This window comes from Humulus lupulus, chromosome 3, assembly GCF_963169125.1.
Source record: "Humulus lupulus chromosome 3, drHumLupu1.1, whole genome shotgun sequence".
Taxonomy (NCBI): domain Eukaryota; kingdom Viridiplantae; phylum Streptophyta; class Magnoliopsida; order Rosales; family Cannabaceae; genus Humulus; species Humulus lupulus.
In genome coordinates this window covers 237,629,139-237,651,429 of record NC_084795.1, presented here as the reverse complement: position 1 = coordinate 237,651,429, position 22,291 = coordinate 237,629,139, and the positions used below count along the sequence as shown (strand labels likewise).

The window sequence follows — 22,291 nt, the reverse complement described above, 5'->3', positions numbered from 1 at the left end:
CTCGAGCGTTAGGGGGGGCCTGACCGCAGAGCCTGACTCTGTGTTCCTTCTATTGGTAGAAGGACACTGTCCCCTGCTCGGTAGATTCGGCTCTTCATCCCCTGGGCGTCTAGGGCTACGGGGCGGTTGCTCGGCCCTATTCTGCCTCGGGCGCCGGGGATTGCCTCGACCAGCCTAGGATGGAGGCTGCTGCTCAGGCTCCCTAGGTGGGACATCATCCTGAGCCATAGGCGGCTGCTTCAACCTTTGAGGGTTTGTTGGCTGGAGCGGAGGGCTTGGAATGGGACCTCTTTGAGGTGGTGTGCTTGGTGGCTGATCTGGCTGGGAGACTGGTACAACTTGACTCCTAGCCAGTTGAATGGCTGCTTCAAGGGCGGCCATGGCATCCTTCTGCCGACGATCCATTTCCGCCTGCCGCTCACTCAGCTCTTGGTGCTGGCGTTCTATTTCTCTTTGTTGTAATGCCATCGTCTTCGCAACATTCTCTTGATTGGCCCTCAGATTAGCCAATTCATCTTGCAATACTCCCAGCGTTGCCCTCAGTGTTTCAGAATCTAGTTCCTCCTCATCAAACTCCAAAAGTGGTTCATTCTCGGCCACATTTGGGGGAGGAGGTTGGGATGGTGCAGCGCCAGCAACCTGTCCAGTCTTCTTGGATGTTTTCGCTATTAGATTCTTTTACAGTTCTTTCCCAAACTCTCAATGAAAGCACCCGAATGTTGACCTTCGATTTGGCCAACGACATGAAGTCAAATGTACGACAAAGTATAAAGCAAGAATGAGAAAAATGATCTAACGGAAAGGAAGAAAACACCAAGGAATTATAGTGGTTCGGCCCCAAAGAATGGTAATGACCTACGTCCACTTAGTGATATTGTTATTATTGAATCTTAAAGTCGTGATCAAAGAACTAGGGTCCTTGAGTTTCACCAACCTTGAATGTATTACAATAAGACGATGAACAACTCACTATAGCTCTTTTTTCTCTCAATATTTCGCAAAAAGATTCAGGAATCAAAAATCCAAAAGTCCATTCCTTGAACTATTTCATGCATATTTATAGACTCAAGGAGGGTTACACATGCCAACGTGCTCTATCTTTCCTTAATAATCGCGTATCAAGATAATAATGAAGAAATATTCAATGCAGTTATTATAAGATTATAGTTTAAGAAGGAAATAAATTAGGTTATACGACCAGCCTGGTCGTATAAAAAATTAACCCTGTCGATGTGGTGTGCTTCTGGTCGATAGTCGATCAGTACTTTTGCCACGTGTCAACCACGTGTGAGAAATTCTCGCCACGTCATCAGCAACCATTTTTTTGGGTAAACAATATATATTTTATTACGTAGACTTTATTGATTTTGTGTTATCTCATAAATATATATTGAGTTTTGAGTTTTGAGATTTGAGATTACTTGAATATGATTAATTTGATATTTTTTTATTAATATTTTCTTATATTTATTTTAAAAATAATAAATAGTGCAAGCATGTTTTTTATTTTAAATTTTTTTAAACAAAAAAATAAAAATAAAAGTTGCCAAAAGCATTTTTATTTTTATTTTTAGAAACTAAAAAAAAAAAATAGTTACCAAATACATTTTTATTTTTGTGTTTAAAAAATTTAAAAACAAAAAAAATTTAGCAAACTCAACCTTTGTAAATTTATATTTAATAAAATAAAAAAAATATAAATACTAAACATAAATTATTGTATGATTTTTTTTTGAACTATGCTATACATCACGACGACTGAAAATGCTTCATGATCCAAGTGCTTTCAAAATATTGGTCAAAATATTGGTCAAAGTAATGATTAAAAACATGAAATGTTTATTCAAAGGACAGTAAAAATTTTTAAGGCCCAATCATTACAAGGCACGTTAGATCGTCAAAAAAATTCAATTGGGATGATAAGCATTTTTCTTTTTATTCATATTCAAAACAATATAATAATAAATCCACGTCAAAGTGGGCCCAATGCCCAAAACCGGAAGTAAAAAAATACGACCTGGGACCTGATCGGTAACTGAACAGTTGCCGATGCCGATGAGGATGGTTTCACGTCATCTAATATGATTTACATAGTCACTTTAATTAATAAATAAAAATACAGTCTTTTTCTTTCTTCTTGTACAGGAAGGGACACATGGAGCTGCTGTGCAGACACTAAGAACAAGGATAGAAAGCATTCTCGGTTCTTTCTTCTAGCCCTAAAATTTATAATTTTTTCCCGAGAATTTGGTTTTCGAAAATGGCGCTGTCGGAGGAGGAATGCTCTTCCGCCAAATCCCGATCGTCATCTTCCGCGGCATCTTCCAGCAGCAATCACTACCTCGCCAAGTGCGTCCTTAGAGGAAGCATCGTTCTTCAGGTCGTCTATGGTCGAATCCGCTCTCCTACCTCCCTCGACGTCGTTTTCGGCAAGGTCATTCTCTTCCATTTCCTCATTTTCTCTTCTTCTTCTTCTAACGTGCTTTGTGATATTTTTTATTTCTTTTTTCATTGTTGAAGTAAGAATCGAGTAGCTGAATTGAATAAATGAATACAAGTGCTTCCACTGAATTTACCAGCTTTTTTAATTGCGTATACGAAGTTCTTGCCTTATCTTTGCGGCTTGATTTTCACAAACAGCTATGGATTTAGTTCTTATTCCTTGGAGCTCCCTTTGCTGTAATTTTGTATTTTATGTATGTTTTCATAACCAGCTACGGAGTTTTTTTTAGCTGAACAGTGGGTACATGTTTACCAAAATTGGTTCAGGAGACTTCTATAGAACTGGTTGTAATAGGCGAAGATGGGATAGTGCAATCTGTGAGCGAGCAACCTGTGTTTGGCACCATTAAAGACCTTGCCGTTCTACCCTGGAAAGACAAGTTTTCGCCGCAAAATCCACAGGTCTCTGAATTTTTCAAGAATATATGGTCATCATATTTTGAAAGAGAGATCTGTGTATCCATCGAAATAAGTTCTTATTGGTAGAAGCTTTTCTTTCCCTTGTGAAGATCATAATTTTCTTTTTTCTTGTGGTAGATGCTAGGTAAAGATTTTTTGCTAGTTCTTTCTGACTCTGGGAAGCTCTCGGTTCTATCTTTTTGTAATGAAATGCACAGGTAATTTTTGTTCTTATTAAATTCTTCAATTTAAATCTTGGTGAATAACTATTTTTGAACTGATTCTTGATCTGTCTGGTTTGTGTCTGGCTGTTCGAATAGATTTTTCCCAGTGACGCAAGTTCACCTTTCAAATCCTGGAAACTTAAGGGATCAACTTGGAAGGTTGCTTGCTGTTGATTCCAGGTGAACCACTACTCTGCTTGTATGAATATTTGTACATGCTAATGTGCTTATAGTGTAGTTGACTTTTTTTTAACATTTCTTTCAATTGTTTGTCCAATGCCATTATTTATAGAAATTAACAAGCCCGATTTGAGTTTATGAACTGATTTTGTATGGATTTAAGGCATAAAGCTTTGTCTGGTGTGTTGAGGAAGACTTCCGGTTTCCTTTCTCTCACTAAATTATTGCATTCATGAAATATATTCCTTTGACAACTAAAGGAAAAGAAGAGTAGAAACGACACTGAAAATTAGAGGAGTTTTTTCTTTCAAGAAAAAATTAGAGGGGTTTTGATTGTTCTTATTTTTGTCATTTTACTTTACAGTGGATCTTTCTTTGCTGCAAGTGCCTATGAAGATCAATTGGCTATGTTCTCTGTTTCAGTATCTGCAGGCTGTGATATCATTGATAAGGTTAGTTTTTCTTCTCTCACTCATTAAATTCTCCAACTTCTGTCTTCTTGTCAAGTGTGAATAGTTCCTAGCTCTTGTAATTATTTGCGATAACATGTTACACTTTTTTTTTTCTTGACCATTTGTTGAAAACTTAAAGTTTTCAAACAAGATTATTAAGTTGTTATGTTGTGCTGTTATTTCAGAAAATAATTTATCCACCTGAAAATGGAGGAGATGTAAGCACAGCTAGAAGCATTCAAAAGAACAATATAAGTGGTACCATATGGGGAATGTGCTTTATTTCAAAAGATCCTTATCAGCCAAGTAAGGGGCATAATCCTGTACTTGCCATTCTTTTGAATAGGTATTGCATTTACAAGTGTTTGTGCTATTCTCTATGGTTGAGTTTTTCTTAGGATGCATTCTCTTTTTTGTTGATGTGTATTTAACGTCTGTGTATATATATGTGTGTAATTTTAGGAGAAGAGCACTCCATAACCATAATGAACTTCTGTTATTGGAATGGAACATTAGAGATGATGATGTTTCTGTGTTATCACAATATGTCGAAGATGATCTTTTGGCATATGACATTGTTGAAGTTCCTCATTCCTATGGATATGCCATCATGTTCAGGGTGGGTGATGCTCTCTTAATGGATCTTAGAGATGCTCATACACCCTGTTGTGTCTATCGAACAAACTTAAATTTTTTACCCCATGCACTTGAGGAGCAGAATTTTGCTGAAGAGTCAAGCAGGGCACAACATGATGTTGACGATGAAGGTATATTTAATGATGCTGCCTCTGCTTTGCTAAAGCTCCGGGATGATCCTATGTGCATAGATAGTGACACTGACAATAGCAATGTAAAAATTAGCTACAATAGCAATGTGAAGATTAGCTACAAACATGCATGTTCGTGGAGTTGGGAACCAGGAAATACTAAAAATCCGAGAATGATTTTTTGTCTAGATACTGGAGAATTTTTTTTTATTCAACTTGGCTTTGATTTAGGTGGTCTTAGGGTTACTCAATCTGACTGTCTTTACAAAGGATTACAATCAAATGCGCTTTTATGGGTTGAAGGTGGTTTTCTTGCTGCTCTTGTTGAGATGGGGGATGGGATGGTTCTGAAATTGGAAGATGAAAAGCTGATTTACAGCAGTCCTATTCAAAACATTGCTCCAGTACTGGATATGTCAATTGTAGATTACCATGATGAGAAACATGATCAAATTTTTTCCTGCTGTGGGGTGGTGCCAGAGGGTTCATTAAGGATTATTCAAAGTGGCATTAGTGTAGAAAAGCTACTTAGGACAGCTCCTATATATCAAGGCATAACCGGTACCTGGACAGTTCGAATGAAAGTTACTGATTTGTATCATTCTTTTCTTGTTCTGTCATTTGTTGAAGAGACCAGGGTATTATCAGTTGGTTTAAGCTTTACTGATGTGACTGATTCAGTTGGTTTCCAACCAGATGTTTGTACTTTGGCATGCGGCCTTTTGAATGATGGATTGCTGATCCAGATTCATCAGCATGCAGTAAGACTTTGTTTGCCCACCAAAGTTGCTCACTGTGAAGGAGTTTCTTTCCCTTCTCCAGTTTGTAAGTCATGGTTCCCTGAAAATATGAATATCAATTTGGGGGCTGTTGGAGAAAATTTAATAGTCGTCTCTACTTCCAACCCTTGTCTTCTATTCATTCTTGGGTTCAGAATGACATCAGAATATAACTATGAAATATATGAAATGCAACATCTGAGACTGCAATATGAGTTATCATGCATTTCCATTCCTCAAAAATGTTTTGAGTGCAAAAGCACAAATCATCCTATGGACGTTGGAGATGAGAGTTGTGTGGCTTCCCTTTCATCTAAAGTTGACATTAGTAAATCTTTTGTTGTTGGCACACATAAGCCTTCGGTAGAAGTTTTGTTTTTTGATCCGGATGACGGCCTAAGACATCTTGCAATTGGAACAATTGCACTTACAAATATTACCGGAACTACTGTCAGTGGTTGTGTTCCTCAAGATGTAAGGCTTGTATATGTTGATCGGTTTTATGTCCTTTCTGGACTGAGAAATGGGATGCTGCTTCGATTTGAGTGGCCCACTTCCTCTACAATTCCATCATCTGTATCACCCAACTCTTCTTTTTCAGTGAATATAGATTCTGATTTTTCTAGCATGTCAGCATCAAATAGTTTTGGTTTGCAACACAACTATGTTGAATTATCTGAGAAGAGAGTGAGTGGGGTTCCGATTGATCTTCAGTTGATTGCCGTTCGTCGCATTGGCATTACCCCTGTTTTCCTAATTCCCTTGAGTGACTCGCTTAATGCTGATATAATTTCTCTGAGTGACAGACCTTGGTTGTTGCATGCTGCAAGGCATAGTCTCTCGTATACATCTATTTCATTTCAATCTTCAACACATGTAACTCCTGTATGTTCTGTTGATTGCCCTAAGGGTCTTTTGTTTGTAGCAGAGAACAGTCTACATTTGGTGAGAAATCTATCCATATTATTATGTAATGATGTGGATATTTTTCTTTCATTATTATTGATGCCTAGTACTTTCTCTGTTTGTTGAAAATTATGTTTCCATGAAACAGATGTTTTATAGATTGAGCTTTGAATATCATGCTGTCTTCAACTGCTACAAAAATTAATTATTCAAATAGTTTCTAAAGAGAGCAATTTAGTTGATTTCATGGTCTAATTTCTGTTATGGTATATGTACGTGGATTGTTTTTTTGTTTTCCTCTTTTGGTTTCTCTTAGTTTTATTTTCTTTCCCTTTTATGGTGGTTACTTTGTAGGTTCCTTACATTTCTTGTGAATGTTAGAGGCCAGTTGGGAATTTTCACAAATATGTAAACGAAATTATTATTGTGTTAACAAAATATCTGAGTTAACTACTTGATGATTTTTGTGATTTAAGTACTGCACCTACTGATGTTATTGTACAATTACAAATTGTGGCATTCCTTATTCTTGGTATCATATGTCCAGATTTACTGTGTTCGAGTGATGAACTCATTTAAAAAAATCAAGTTCTGTGCTTATTCATAGATACCTATAGTGACTATTTAGTTAGAGGACTATATTATAGGTACCTTTTTTCATTTTTAAGAGTTACTTGTTGCTTAACCTGATAAAAGTTTGCATATTGTGATTTTTTAGGTGGAGATGATTCATAGTAAGAGGCTTAATGTGCAGAAATTCAATCTTGGAGGCACTCCACGGAAGGTCCTATATCATAGTGAAAGCAGGTTATTGCTTGTGATGAGGACTGATTTAACAACTGATTCATGTTCATCTGATATATGTTGTGTGGATCCTATTAGTGGGACAATAATCTCATCTTTTAAACTTGAGCATGGAGAAACAGGGAAATCCATGCAGTTAGTAAGGGCCGGGAATGAACAGGTCCTTGTTATCGGAACTAGTCTATCTTCAGGTCCAGCCATAATGCCCAGTGGTGAGGCTGAAAGGTGTACCATTTTCCCCCTACTTTTCTATGTACTTGCTCTGATGATTCCACGTTGCATCGTGGAAATGCGTAACACATTCAAACTTTTGCTATTTTGCTTTGTGAAGTTAATTTTTCAGGAATTTATGAGACATGGCAGGCATTCTTTTATAACTTACATGTGTGTTTGAATTTTATCTTCTCCCTTTTGTGTATAGTTACAAGGATATGTCATCCTAACTTAACTTTTCTGAGCAGTACGAAGGGCCGTCTTATTGTTCTGTGTCTTGAACATGCACAAAACTCAGATAGTGGTTCAATGACATTCTGTTCAAAGGCAGGGTCATCTTCTCAAAGGGCTTCACCATTTCGTGAAGTTGTTGCATATACTACAGAACAGCTATCTAGCAGTAGCCTGTGCAGTAGCCCAGATGATAACAGTTGTGATGGAATTAAACTTGAGGATACTGAAGCATGGCAGTTACGGTTGTCATATTCAGTTGCGTGGCCTGGAATGGCACTTGCAATCTGTCCTTATCTTGAGCGTTATTTTTTGGCATCTGCTGGTAATATTGTAAGTCACTAATTTCCTTTCTTTCTTTTTACTTTTTTTTTTTCGATGTGTAATTCAGCATATATGATTGCAAGTATAGATCTTCTCTGATCAGATACTAGGATGTGTGGTTTTCTATGCAATTTATTGGTGATAGAAATGTATTAACTGCTCTTTATTTCAGTTTTATGTATGTGGGTTTTCAAATGACAATACCCGAGTGAAAAAATATGCGATGGGGAGGACAAGGTTTATGATTACATCTCTGACCGCACACTTCACAAGAATTGCCGTTGGTGATTGTCGCGATGGAGTCCTCTTTTTTTCTTATCAAGAAGTAAGTGGACAGTTTATTTTGCCAATAATTTTTTGTTTTAAATGGATGGATTATCTCCTTTCCTTCCTTCTTAGTTTCTTCAGTCCCCCCCCACTCTATTCTTAATAGGTACTCTTTTGTTTCCTACCTGAATATAACAGGATTTAGCCTGTTTGTTACTGATACTTGTGTTGAGAGTGCTGCCTTTGCTTTCTTTTATGACAGGATACCAAAAAACTGGAGCAAATTTACTGTGATCCATCCCAAAGACTAGTTGCTGATTGTATTCTCATGGATGTTGATACTGCTGTTGTGTCAGATCGTAAGGGCAGCATTGCTGTGCTTTCATGCACAGATCACGTAGAAGGTATAGATTATTATTTCAAATTAACTAGACATCTGCATGCAACTCCATGAGCATCATTAGAGCCTTGTAATCGGTTGCCTCATTTTATGGAAATTATGGAACTTAAAATCACTATAATGTTCGAAAATGAGGCAGTAATGTCAAAGGCACTTGGAAGTTCGATCTTAGATATCAATTTTGGACAAGAAAACCAGAATATACATTCATTCATAGAAGTTGGTAATGTCCGATTAGTCATGGGTACGCTCTACTTGGTTGAAAGGTAAATTAAATACATTACCTTATAATCTTTTGTGAAGTAAACTTGACGACTACATTAACGTTTGTAAGGGTTGGGAAACTTAGACATGGTTGATATAGAGGCTGGCATAGCTGAAATTTTATGAATTATCAAGAAGTAAATGAATTACAATTACTATATGTTTTTAGTTTCTTTTGTGAAGTAAACTTGACGACTACATTGACGTTTGCAAGGGTTGGGAAACTTAGACATGGTTGATACAGAGGCTGGCATTTCTGAAATTTTATGAATTATCAAGTAGTAAATGAATTGCAATTACTATATGTTTTTAGTTTCTTTGCAACTCTTTTGGGAGATTTTGCCTTCATCACTAATGTGGGACGACATGGAGGATCTTTTGAAAACCATGTGTGAATTTCCAACTTAGTTTTTCTGCCTCATTCTGTTGTTGCTCACGTGTTCTGTTTTCAACATATCTTATTTTTTTAATGCGGTCCCAGATAATGCTAGTCCGGAGTGCAACTTAACAGTAAGCTGTGCCTATTATATGGGTGAGATAGCTATGAGCATCAAGAAGGTACTTGCCTTTGCACTTTCATGTTATCTTCTTTGTGAATTCGTCAATTGTTTTGCAGTTGAATTGGAGTATTTAAATGCAAGTTAATGCATGTAACTTTTAGATCTGGTATCACATAATCATTGAAATTTTAGTTAGTTACAGGTTTGGAAATTGTTATTCTGCCTCTGAACATTATTTTCTCATGTTCAATTTAGGGATCTTTTTCATACAGACTTCCAGCAGATGATGTGTTGAACAGCGGTGATTTGAAGATTGACTCTACACATAACACTATTATTGCCAGCACCCTGTTAGGAAGTATGATAACTTTCATTCCTCTGTCAAGGTAAGTCACAACCATTTCAGCTTTCTTGAGGAACAAATTAATTCCTATAGATTACAAGAAGTATAGTTAATTAATATTGTGGATGTTTGGAAATATGCTGAACATCTTTAATATTAAGTAATTCCTACCTCGATCAGGTCCTTAATAACTCATTATCTAATTAATTCTGTGTTGATCTTAATGATACAAACTTCATTTTCTTGCAGAGAAGAATACGAACTCTTGGAAGCCGTCCAAGCTAGATTAGTGATTCATCCATTAACTGCTCCTATTCTTGGAAATGATCATAATGAGTTTCGAAGACGTGAAAACCCGGTAAGATTAGTAGCTACCTAATGCACATTATTTGGTTTGGCATGCTTTCATGGGGTCTGACGAAATTGCTATCCATTGAAACAGTCAGAAATGGGGAAATTTTCTGATATATTCTTTTATCGTGAGTGATACAATATATACACATATAAGAGGTTACCCTAAAATAATACAATAATATTCTACTTTAATGTCAAATCACCTTATTTAACAACTTTCCTAAAATAAATAAAATCAGCAAACAAATCACTATTTTACAGCTTTAAACAATCATTCTAAAATTAGAGAACTTCCTAAAATAGTTTGATTTTCTCCAACACTCCCCCTCCAGTTGGTGTAAAGATGTCTTCCATAGCCAGCTTGCTACTCAGAAAATCAAACTGCTTTTTGAATAATCCCTTCGTAAAAATGTCTGCTACTTGCTCTTCGGTTGGAACATAAATCATGCAAATCAGGCCTTCCTCTATCTTTTCTTTGATGAAATGTTTATCCACTTCTACATGCTTTGTACGGTCATGCAGAACTGGATTATGTGCAATCGAGATAGCAGCCTTGTTATCACAGTAAAGTTTTATAGGGGATGCTTGAGATACCTTCAACTCTTCAAGTAACCTTCTTATCCATAATATCTTACACATACCATGAGCAACAGCTCTAAACTCAGCCTCAACACTACTTCTGGCAACTACATTCTGTTTTTTACTCCGCCACGTGACTAAGTTACTTTCAACGAATGAACAATAACCTGAGGTAGATCTTTTATCAACTATACTCCCAGCCCAATCTGCATCTGTATAGGCTTCAATTTGTAAATGGCCTCTTGACTTAAACATGAGTCCTTTTCCAGGTGCTCCTTTTAGATACCTTAAGATTCTGTAGATTGCTTCGAAGTGTTTAGGTCCAGGTGCATGCATGAATTGACTCACCATACTCACTAAGAATGCTATATCTGGTCGTGTGTGTGATAGATAAATCAGTCTCCCTAGTAAACGTTGATAACGTTCCCGATCCTTCACATTCTCAGCTTGTGTGGGTTGCAATTTGACATTTGGTTCAATGGGTGTTTCAACTGGTTTACACTCTAGCATACCAGTCTCTTTAAGCAGATCAAGAACATAATTACGTTGATTAACAAAGATTCCTTCCTTGGACCTAGCAAATTCCATTCCAAGAAAGTATTTTAAAGTACCCAAGTCTTTGATCTCAAACTCTTGAGCAAGTCTCTTTTTCAACTCATCAAGTTCATTATGATCATCTCCAGTTAAAACAATATCATTCACATACACTATTAAGATAGCTACCTTTCCTTCCTTTGAATGTTTATAGAACATGGTGTGATTTGCTTGACTCTGAGTATATCCATGGTGCCTCAACACTCTACCAAAGCGCTCAAATCAGGCTTTAGGAGACTGCTTAAGCCCATACAAGGACTTTTTAAGTTTGCAAACTCTCCCAAAACTAACACCCTTTTCAAAACCAGGTGGAGGACTCATAAACACTTATTCTTTTAGATCCCCATTAAGAAAAGCATTTTTAACATCTAATTGGTATAAAGGCCAACTAGAATTAACAGCAAGAGAAAGTAAAACCCGAATGGAATTTATTTTTGCAACCGGAGCAAAAGTTTCTTGATAATCAATTCCATAGGTTTGAGTAAACCCTTTTGCGACAAGCCTAGCCTTATACCTTTCAACACTCCCATTTGTTGAACCCTTTGGTTTTTATTGTAAAAACCCATTTGCACCCAACAATCTTTGTCCCCTTCGGTACTCTTACAATCTCCCAAGTACCATTTTTAATCAAGGCATTCATTTCCTCCATAACTGCCAAATTCCAATTCAGATCATCCAATGCTTCCTGTATATTTCTAGGCACAACAAGTTCTGAAATATTCTCAATAAATGCTCTATGGTTTTTTGACAAATGATTGTAAAAAATATATTTAGCAATAGGATACTTAGTGCAAGTATGGGTTCCTTTTCTTAAGGCAATAGGAAGATCTAAATTGGTATTTTTTGGAATTACCCCTAGACTAGATTCAGGTTCAGTAAGAGAAGTAGAAGTAGGAGAAGAATTACCTGAAATATTTGGAAGACCGTCGCTTAGGGCTTCCGTTTGACCATGTGCTGGGATGATTACCTGGTCTTTATTTCTTTCAGGTACATTTCTCCTAGAATAAACCAAAGGCTCAACATTTTCACGATTTTTAATAAATTGTAGTATTTCTTTTTTTGACAAACCAATTTCAGATTCACATTTAGTAGGTTGAGCTTGAGCTGTTTCTAGAATGATATTAGGGAGCGGATCAATTTCCCAAAAAATTGATTTCACTAAAGTCTCCCCCTGAATAAAATTTTTGGTAAAAGAGGGGGTTTGTTCCAAAAAAGTAACATCCATAGTCATATGAAATCGTTTGGTAACAGGATTAAAGCACTTGTAACCTTTTTTATTAGGTAAATATCCAATAAAAATACATTTTTGAGCTCTTGGTTCTAATTTGGACCTAGACCTTTTTGGAGTGTGAACATAGGCAGTACAACCAAATATTTTCAAAGGAATATCTAAATTAATTCTACACCTTGAAAATAATTTTTTCAAGCAATCAAGAGTAGTAGTATATTGTAAGACTTTAGTAGGCATCCTATTAATTAAATAGGAAGCAGTACGAACAGCATCTCCCCATAAGTATTTTGGAATATTCTTGTAAAACATCATAGCTCTAGCCACTTCTAATAGGTGTCTATTTTTTCGTTCAGGTGTATCAGAATAAGAAGATTGCTAATAATTCCTTTTTCCTTTAAAAAACTGCCTAATGTATTATTAAAATATTCTGTTCCATTATCAGATCTCAAAATACTGATTTTACTCTGAAATTGTGTTTCAATCATACAATAAAAATCTTTTAACAATTTGAGCCACATCAAATTTTTCTTTCATTAGACTCAACAAAGACGAGTATGGTCGTCGATAAAAGTAACAAACCATTTCTTACCTGAAAATGTGGTGACCTTGGAGGGTCTCCAAACATTGCAGTGAAAAAGTAAAAAGGTTGAGAAGGACAATAAGATTTTTTAACATAAGTGCTTTTATGGCTTTTGGCCAATACACAACTGTCACATTGAAAAGATAAAGGATTTAGTTTTTTAAATAAACCAGGGAACAAATGTTTCAAATAGAAAAAACTAGGACGGTCCAACCTATAATGCCATAAGAACTGATACTACTAAGTCCTTGAGCAATGTTATTAATAGATAGAGTATCCTCAAAATAGTAGAGACCATTAATTATCCTAGCGCTGCCAATCGTCTTCCTCGAGCGTTGGTCCTGAAAAATACAATGAGATTCATCGAAAACAACACAACAATTAGAATCTCTAGATAGTTGACTAACAGATAAAAGATTACAATGAAGTTGTGGAACATGGAGAACAGATTTAAGATCTATTCCCCCAGATATTTTAACAAGGCCTTTTCCTGCAATAGGTGCGAGAGTTCCATTGGCTATCCAAACAGGTTAGAAGAATTTGTCATATGGTCAGAAGCTCCAGAATCAATTATCCATGGAGTAGAATTTAAGAAGGAATGGAGAGCATATTTCTCTCGTGGTTTCCAGTTTGCTGGTTTCCCATGAATGCGCTAGCATGTCTCACGAGTGTGACGAGGCTTGTTGCAAAAATCACACTAGACCCGTGGCCTTTCATCAGATTTATTCCAGGTGGATCTGCTATAGCCTCCTCCATTTGTAGTAGCTAAAGCCAATCCTTCAACAGCTGCTCCAACAATCTTCTTTCCCAACATGACATTCCTTCGACTTTCTTCTCTTCTAACCTCCGAGAAGATTTCAGCAATAGAAGGCAAAGGTGGGCGGCCAATGATTCTTTCCCTCACCTCATCAAACTCAACATTAAGACCAGCCAAAAACTTGTAAATCTGATTGTCCTCAACTGTCTTTTTATGATGTTTAGTGCATCCCATGTAGCATAAGCCGAGTCATCCTCCTTAGGTGCCTTCTTATCACCCGTTAAATAGCCCATCTTCCCGCGTCCTCGCATGTACATTCGAATCGATTGAGACCAGCGCAAAAAATTATCACCATTAAGATGAATGGTGGTAATCTGAACAGAATGGGATTCAGAAACATGTTTAGATGATTCAGGGGTGTTAAGGTTGATAGGTTTGGTTGGTGGGATAGTAGTGGACTCATGGGAGGTATCTGACATCGTGATGAGAGAAAGAGACTAGGGCCGCCCTGATACCAAGTCAGAAATAGGAAAATTTTCTGATATATTATTTTATCGTAAATGATACAATATATACACATATAAGAGGTTGCCCTAAAACAATACAATAATATTCTACTTTAATGTCAAATCACCCTATTTAACAACTTTCCTAAAATAAATAAAATCAGCAAACAAATCAGTTATTTTACAGCTTTAAACAATCATTCTAAAATTAGAAAACTTCCTAAAATAGTTTGATTTCTCCAACAGGGTTATTACCTTATTTCATTTATTTTTTCCCTTATTCAATGATTTGCTACCTTCACCGTGAAAAATGTATGGCTTTCTGTACATGGATTTGGCATTACAATGATTGGATTCTTAATGCAGTGGGCAATAGTTGGCTCTCTCAGCCTTATGCTCTTATTAAAGTATTGTTTCGTGTTATAACTGCTGTTAGGGCTCCGGCAAAGCAGTTCTATGTCAAAACTAACTTGTATTTGTTTCACACTGGATTCACACTAGTTTATCTTTTGCCTATTAATCACTGTATCAATTGCAGACTGGAGTACCGAATATACTTGATGGTGATATGCTTACTCAATTCTTGGAACTTACAAGTATGCAACAAGAAGCTGTATTATTGTTTCCTCTTGGCTCAAGAGATGCTGTAAGCTCAAGCATGAAATCATCGTCATCACCTTTACCTGTCAATCAGGTTGTACAACTTCTGGAGAGAGTTCATTATGCTCTAAACTAGGTACATGTCTACAGTCTCCAACTTGTTCGGGAGCTATTGAAAATGGCTTCAAAGTGTCCGGATGCAGAGGCATATTTTTGACACATTAGCCTTGATGGTCAGACCACTTGTCATCCAATTTTCCCAGCACTGATTTACTGACTAACAAAGCAAAAATCCTTATGTCATCACTTCACACGGATCTTGTTACCAGAGTATTACTGTGAACGGAATGGAGGTACTGATGGTGCAGATAAAAGTGTACTCATAACTTACTTTCTTGGTTCTTATCTAAAGCGGAGCAACAATTGAGTTGCCTGAGGAACAAAGCGTGAGAGGTTAAGGTTTTGCCATTTCTTTCCATGTAATTAATTCCTGCTTTGGACTTGTGTTGCTTAGCCTTACTATTTATTGTTGGGGAGGAAAGTTGAAAATCATTATTCTATAGAATAGTTGGATTCAACAATGTTTGTATTTGTTTTTTTTTTCTTTTTGTTCGGCTGCAAATAAAGGGTGTATGTACCATTATTTGCTTTGTAGTTAATGCCATTCCCCTCACCCCCCCACACCACCCACCCCCCTACCCACCCGAAGATTTTACTTTGTCTCACTTTAATCCCCAATTTTTAAATCTAGGCTATGTTTGGTAGTTAGAGGTAAAGTTGAAAGATGGAGGAGTTGGTTGTGAAAAAGTATCCCAAAATTTCTGTAGGGTTATTGGTGGTAAATCTTCATAATCTTTATATAAAAGTTGTCTGTAATGGTACAAAATTTACACCAAAACATTACACTATAAACTTTAGAAAGGAAAAAGAAGTCATAAATTTTTTAGCGTAGGTGAAAAAGAAAAATACATTTTATATGAGATTTTTAATAAAGTTTGCAAAACTATGGTTTTTTTTTCTTCAAGAAAAGTTAATCTATGACATTTTTTTTTAAGAATTTTTACTTTTATAGGTTTAGTTTTCATATTTTTGTATAAAAGTTTGTTTATGTCATAGTTTTATTCTTAATCAAGTTTTATTAATTTGGAAGGATATGTTTGTAATTTGATTATTTTTTTTAGTTTATTTGATTATTTTATATAACTATTTTTATGTTAGATTTTTCTTTGGTTGTTTTGCAAACTTTTTAATTTTTTTTGTAAAATGAATTGTGTTTATTATTTTTTTTGTTTATTATAAACAATTTTTTTAGATTGTACGTTTTTTTTTCAAAGCCTGAGTAATGTAACCAGTTATTTGATTGATTTTTTACAGTTACGTAAAAAAAATTCTAAAACTAGGCTAAATAACATGTATTATGATGGGTAACCAATTACTTTCTTGATTTTTCATAGTTATGTAAAAAAAAGTCTGAGAGCTAGGTTAAATAACATATATTAGGAGGGGTAATCAGTTACCCTCAGAAGAGTAACATTCTTCTATGAGAGGGGTAACTAGTTAAAATAAGAGGGGTGATGGGTCACTCATATTAGAAATGAAAAGAAACATCAAATTTTGAAGGAAAAGAGAGAGAACACTTCATTAAAAAAAGAAAGAAGAGGTAAGTATGATTTTAGTAACATAGGTAATCAGTTACAGAACCCAGAAATATACACATATCAGAACATGAAGGTAACCAGCTACCACAGACTTGAAGATAGAAAAAAAACAGATTTGACCGCGAACCACCTCCTCCCTCGCCTCCATCCACCACCAGAACTCCCCATCCCCTACGCGCAGAACCCGGTCGCAACCCCAGCCATCCTCATCATTTTGCGCAGCTCCGAGCACCACAGATCGCACTGATCGCGAAAATATGTATACGCAAGTGCATGCTATCGATTCAAGTAATATAGATGATAAATAGAGTATCGTTCTCACGAGGACTATTTTCCAATTACCACTAATTGTTCTTTTAATTTCTATTTGACAACCAAAGTTTAGATGAATGAATTTAATTTTAAAATTATAAATAACTATGAATAAAATTAACTAAAGATGAAAATCAATATTAAAAAGACCTATGGTATTAATTTCATCAACTTTTCATTCTACTAATTTTATTAATCTGTTCTAAATTTCTTTCATTCTATTCTAATAGCAGGTTAACATAAAATCGATTCCTATTCTTTTTCAAGATATAAGATCTTATCCTATATGCAAGTTTTCTACATCTCTGTGATAAACTTAAACATATAGCAGACATTAAGCATGGAAACCTAATTACTACACAAGTCATACAAGTACTTTCGTCCAATATGCAACCTATGTCTATATAATAATAACATACTCAATTCTCATCTTTCGAATTTTGAATCAAAATCATAAATCAAGCAAATATTGATCAAGTATTTAGATTAGAATAGAGAAGAAAAATCAATAGAACATCATAATTAAATTAGATAGAAATCCAAGTGACTGCATTAAACCCTAGATAAAATTGTTTAGTTCATATCAGACATGACTAAATCAACAAAATAATAATTCAAAAACATAAGATTCACAAACTTAAAGAAGAAAGAAAAATATAAAAATGCAGAATAACTAGCCTAAGAATCAAAATTAGTCTCTAAAAACATAATTAAAAACTGACCTTTTACCTAATTAAACCCTAAATACGAATTATGGTAAAAAAATAACATGAGCTGTGTTTTTCATATGCGGGCCGCGACTTGGCCTTCTCTGGGTCGCGACCCGTGTCTATTTTTGAGCCATCTCGCTTCTGTGTAAGTCCTTAGGCGCCGCGACTCAAGTATATCAAGTCGCGGCCCGTGTCCAGAATTCCCCTTTGCTGAGCCTCTGACTTTGCCTTGCGTTGCGACTTATAAGGTCAAGTCGCGGCTCTAATTGCCTCCATAATCCATGCGTTTCTGACTTGCCTTGAGTCGCGACTTAGAAGCCCAAGTCACGACTCTAATTCCCTTTTTTCTCAAATTTCTTTTTTCAGCTCTTCTCTTCATAAAAAACTGACTTTTAATCGTCCTTATCATCATTTTGAGTCCAACAATCACCAAAAGCATCGTTTTCCCACCATTTTCACTTCTTTTTACATTTTTCTCATGATTCAGCGCACCAACCTACAACAAAGACAAACAAAAGCGTAATCTTACACAAAAACACATTCTAAAATGAAGTTATCAATAGACGGTCTACAATGAGATGGGACTAAAATACCGATTTACCCCTCATTGTATTTTATTCTTAAAACACTTAGTTCCTTGTAAATGATATTTCAGTAAACTAATATTAATTACTGAAATGAGATCTCTATCATTTAACACATTGAACCAAACTAAAAGGAAATTATCATTACACTTCTTCATCAAAAGCTAGAGATGTTCATATCTATGATAACACTCCCACTCAATTATACTGCCGAGTTCCCAAGATGTAAGTATGGGCTAGTCCTTAGGGTAAGCTGGTAACGAACAAGTCAAAGAACTCAAATAATACAATAAGTTAGAATACTAACCACTCAGAATTGAGATTGAATTGACATATGGTCAACTATATGATGTGACTAGAATAGATAATAACGGTATGTTTACTTATCCTATCAACTGTCAATATCGGTCCAGTTCGATGTAACAAATACATCTGATCTTATCTACTTTGCTAATGTTCTAGAAAGAACATAACACTACAATGTGTAAGTAGATCATATCGTAGATTGGCAAGTCAGTGTAAATCCTGTGCACTGACTAATCTTAGGACTGACTTATTTTGAACATATAATCATATTTATATTCCACTGTGATTACGTCACTATAAATACGATTAGCTATATGCTCGGAATTTAATAGAAGTTTATATTAAACAAATAATCATGAAAATAAAACATGAGAGCAAAGTGATTGACCAAGTCAAAAAATGATTTATATTATTTTATTGATAATAAATGAGATTACAAAGAAATTGAGTTTTAATTAGGGCATAAAACCCCAATAGATAAGGCATGGTGCACGAGTGATAGAGACAAAATTGAAGTTATATTAAAATTCTATAACTCTCTATTCACCTCCTCTTCTCCCTCAGAAATACTTATTGATGAATTATTGTTGGGGGTTGAATCACTAGTTACTGAAGAAATGAATGAGGCATTAGAAAAACCTTTTTTGTTGGAAGAAATTACAGAAGTTGTTTTCACTATGCCTGCCGACAAAAGTCCAGGTCCAGATGGTATGAGTGCTTTATTCTACCAAGAACACTGGGATATTGTAGCCCCATTGGTATAAAAAACAATTCTGATTGTTTGAATGAAAAGGAGGATTGGTCCATCATTAATTCCACTAACGTCACCTTGATCCCAAAAGTGAAAGAACCTGTAGCTATAACAGATTTTTGACCTATTAGTCTTTGTAACGTCATCTATAAATTTATCTCAAAGACCTTAATCAATAGATTAAAACCATTTCTCAAATCAATCATAAGTATTACCCAAAGTACTTTTGTCTCCACAACTAATCACGGACCATGCAATTATTGCTTATGAATGTCTCCATAACTTAAAACTAAAGAAGACAGAGAGAAAGTGCTATGCATCGATGAAGCTGGATATGAGTAAGGCTTATGACCAGGTTGAATGAAATTTTGTTGAGAAAATGTTACTTAAGTTGGGATTTAGGATTCAATGGGTGAAAAGCTAATGAAATGTGTTACTTCAGTTCGATATTCATTTCAACTTAATGGTTCAGTGTTTGGGGAAGTTATTCCATCTAGAGGATTGAGACAAGGGGAACCTCTTTCACCATATCTATTTTTGGTCTGTGCTAAAGATCTTTCAGCTTTAATTGGACAAGCAGAAAGAGGCATAATATTATGGGATTAAAAATTGCTAATAATGCTCCATCCATTACTCATCTTTTTTTTTTTTGCGGATGACAGTCTCATTATTGTTTAGGCATCTGAAAGATCCTTACAAGCTATTCATAATATTTTTTTCTCATTACTCAGGATGTTTAGGACAGGTGATAACTCTTGAATAAAGAGTTATTTCATGTGCTTTTGAACTTATAAATGTGAAAAAATCGATAGTGATGTTAGTTTATATTTAGCTTTTGTAACTAACTTTTGTGTTTTTATGATCTTAGTTAAGTTTATTTGTTTTTGTAGTTTTTAATAGCTAATGGGTTGAAAATAATAGTTTCATTGATAGATATTTGTACACATAATGAAACTAAAGTTGTGAAACTATCTAAGTTAAATTTTGATTGCTGAAATAGCAGGTTTGCGGTAGCAAAGCAGATTTTGCTGAAGTATTTTGATCAGGCTGCTTCTGGAAATCTAAATGTGCTTGGAAATTCAGAGGGCGAGCTGGAATAGTGGTTGAGGTAGCAAGTACAGAAAGCATGAGTCAATTTTAGAAGCAAATGTCAAAGGAAAGAAAAAGAAGACCCATGTATATACCAAAAGGAGAGGCAATTTTGTACTTGGATGGACAAATTGGGAAACCTAGATGTACAAAGAGAAGGGGTCAGCCGCATATTGAGGGGGTCTGCCATTTTTTTGGGAAAGAAGAGCAATAGAGAGAGGAAGAAAAACCAGAAATGAAGGAAGAAGAGGAGGAGAACGCATAAAGAAGCTCAATCATCAGTTGGATTTGTTCTTTCTCTTGTTTCTAAACTTCATTTTATATTTTCTAGTTTGATTTCTACTCTGAATACTTATGGGCTGTATTGAATTTGGATTATGCTCTTTAAATCAGCCATGAACTAACTTTTGTGTGACTTGAATTGTTGATGAACCCTATGTTATAGTGTAGTAAATTCTTGCATCTTATTTGATTGAAATCTCTCTTGTTCATTCAAGTGTGCTTATTGTTAATTTCTTGTTGTTGTTGGCCAGAAATGGCAAGATCGTTTAATTATGTTTGATTCTGGAAGGATTAAATATAATGGAAAGAACTTGGATGACACAAGTCATAATCTATATTATGTTATGTTAGTAAGTAACATAGGGAAGTGTTATTTGCCTTGTGTAACTTTTGAGAATTGAACCTTGAATTTGTATTCTTAAATCTGATTTGGCATAGGAAAATGTTTAATTAGGTAAAAGAATTCATATAATAAAATTTGGGAAAGTTTTATGAGTTTTTATTGGATTCTTGTTAACCTGGGAGTTTCGCTAAAATATTGCTGGCGCAATCTGTTCAGTATAATTAACATAGGGGGAATTAACAATTCAAGTTCATTTTACAATCCACATGTTTCTTTCGAATTACTTTGTTTAGTTCAGTTTTATTTTCAATATTTTTATCTTTGTAATATTTTGTTTAGCTCACAAACAACACATTAATTGTCAATATCTTTAAGTTGTTTAGTAATTGTTTTGCCTATTTTTCTATTTTGCAATCCCTGTGGAGACAATCTACTTATCACTGTATTACTTGTGTGATTGTGTACACTTGCGTATTTAAATCAAATATTATTTTCACAAGTTTTTGGCGCCTTTGCCGGGGATTGGAATTAGAAATTTGTGTAATATCAATTACTTGCAATTTTTTTTTTTTTCTTTGTTGATTCTGACCTTGCTTGCTTGTTCCTGTGTTATCTCAGGTGATCTATTTTATGAACGAGCAAGAAGACATTGAACTAGCTCCTATTGACCATGAGATTGAACTAACAGTTAGAAGAAGGTTAAGGGAACAACAGGCTCAAAATCGCCTTAAAATGGTTGAAGAGGTTGAAGGAGTCGAGGGTGCTAATAAAATCACTAACGCGATTGCTATGGCTGATGAAAGAGAGAGAGCCATAAGGGAGTATGCTACCCCCATGTTTAATGAGCTTAATCTGGGCATTGTTAGGCCTGAAATTCAAGCACCCCAATTCGAGTTAAAGCCTGTGATGTTCCAAATGTTGCAAACAATGAGTCAATTTAGTGGGCTGCCTACTAAGGATCCTCATCTTCATCTTCGTTCATTTTTGGAGGTGAGCGATTCTTTCAAGCTACAAGTAGTGAGTGACGAGGCCCTAAGGTTGAAATTGTTCCCTTTATCTTTGAGGGATCGAGCTAGAGCTTGGCTCAACACCCTTCCTCTCGACTCGGTGACTACATGGAATGAGTTGGTTGAAGTTTTTTTGATGAAGTACTTTCCTCCTACCAAAAATGGCAAGTTTCGCAATGAAATCATGTCTTTTCAGCAGCTGGAAGATGGATCCTTTTGTGAAGCTTGGGAGAGATTCAAAGAGTTATTGAGGAAGTGCCCACACCATGGGATTCCACATTGTATACAATGGAAACATTCTATAAAGGGCTCAATTCTTCCACTCGCATGGTGTTGGATGCTTCAGCTAATGGGGCTATTCTCTCTAAGTCCTACAATGAAACCTATGAGATTTTGGAAAGGATTGTGAGCAAAAATTACCAATGGTCCAATGCTAGAGCCTCAATAAGTCGAAAAGTAGCTGGTATACTTGAAGTGGATGCATTGACAACTT

The 22,291-nt window shown here is 35.5% G+C and overlaps 1 protein-coding gene and 1 non-coding gene across 2 annotated transcripts; one reads left to right on the top strand and one right to left on the bottom strand.

The window, feature by feature from the left end:
• The first annotated feature begins 2,121 nt into the window (after window positions 1–2,121).
• LOC133823497 (uncharacterized) lies at window positions 2,122–15,410 on the top strand. The gene is made up of 15 exons (XM_062256302.1): window positions 2,122–2,434; window positions 2,770–2,904; window positions 3,040–3,119; window positions 3,222–3,305; window positions 3,670–3,757; window positions 3,943–4,103; window positions 4,220–6,248; window positions 6,928–7,238; window positions 7,475–7,790; window positions 7,954–8,106; window positions 8,311–8,452; window positions 9,194–9,270; window positions 9,468–9,598; window positions 9,805–9,913; window positions 14,695–15,410. Exons 1-15 carry the CDS (start codon window positions 2,261–2,263, stop codon window positions 14,890–14,892), a joined length of 4,188 nt encoding a protein of 1,395 aa, XP_062112286.1. The 5' UTR covers window positions 2,122–2,260; the 3' UTR covers window positions 14,893–15,410.
• Window positions 15,411–21,964: 6,554 nt separating this feature from the next.
• On the bottom strand, window positions 21,965–22,071 carry LOC133828000 (small nucleolar RNA R71). The gene has a single exon (XR_009890645.1). It is a non-coding gene; the product is annotated as a small nucleolar RNA R71 (small nucleolar RNA).
• Between the last annotated feature and the right edge of the window lie 220 nt (window positions 22,072–22,291).

What these genes read in the sequence shown, in the direction of transcription:
- LOC133823497 (XM_062256302.1), top strand. Translation starts at nt 2,261, where the DNA reads ATGGCGCTGTCGGAGGAGGAATGCTCTTCCGCCAAATCCCGATCGTCA. An exon ending in TCTTTTTTTCTTATCAAGAA is followed by an intron (nt 8,107 to 8,310) that starts GTAAGTGGACAG and finishes CTTTTATGACAG; the next exon opens with GATACCAAAAAACTGGAGCA. An exon ending in ACTTTCATTCCTCTGTCAAG is followed by an intron (nt 9,599 to 9,804) that starts GTAAGTCACAAC and finishes ATTTTCTTGCAG; the next exon opens with AGAAGAATACGAACTCTTGG.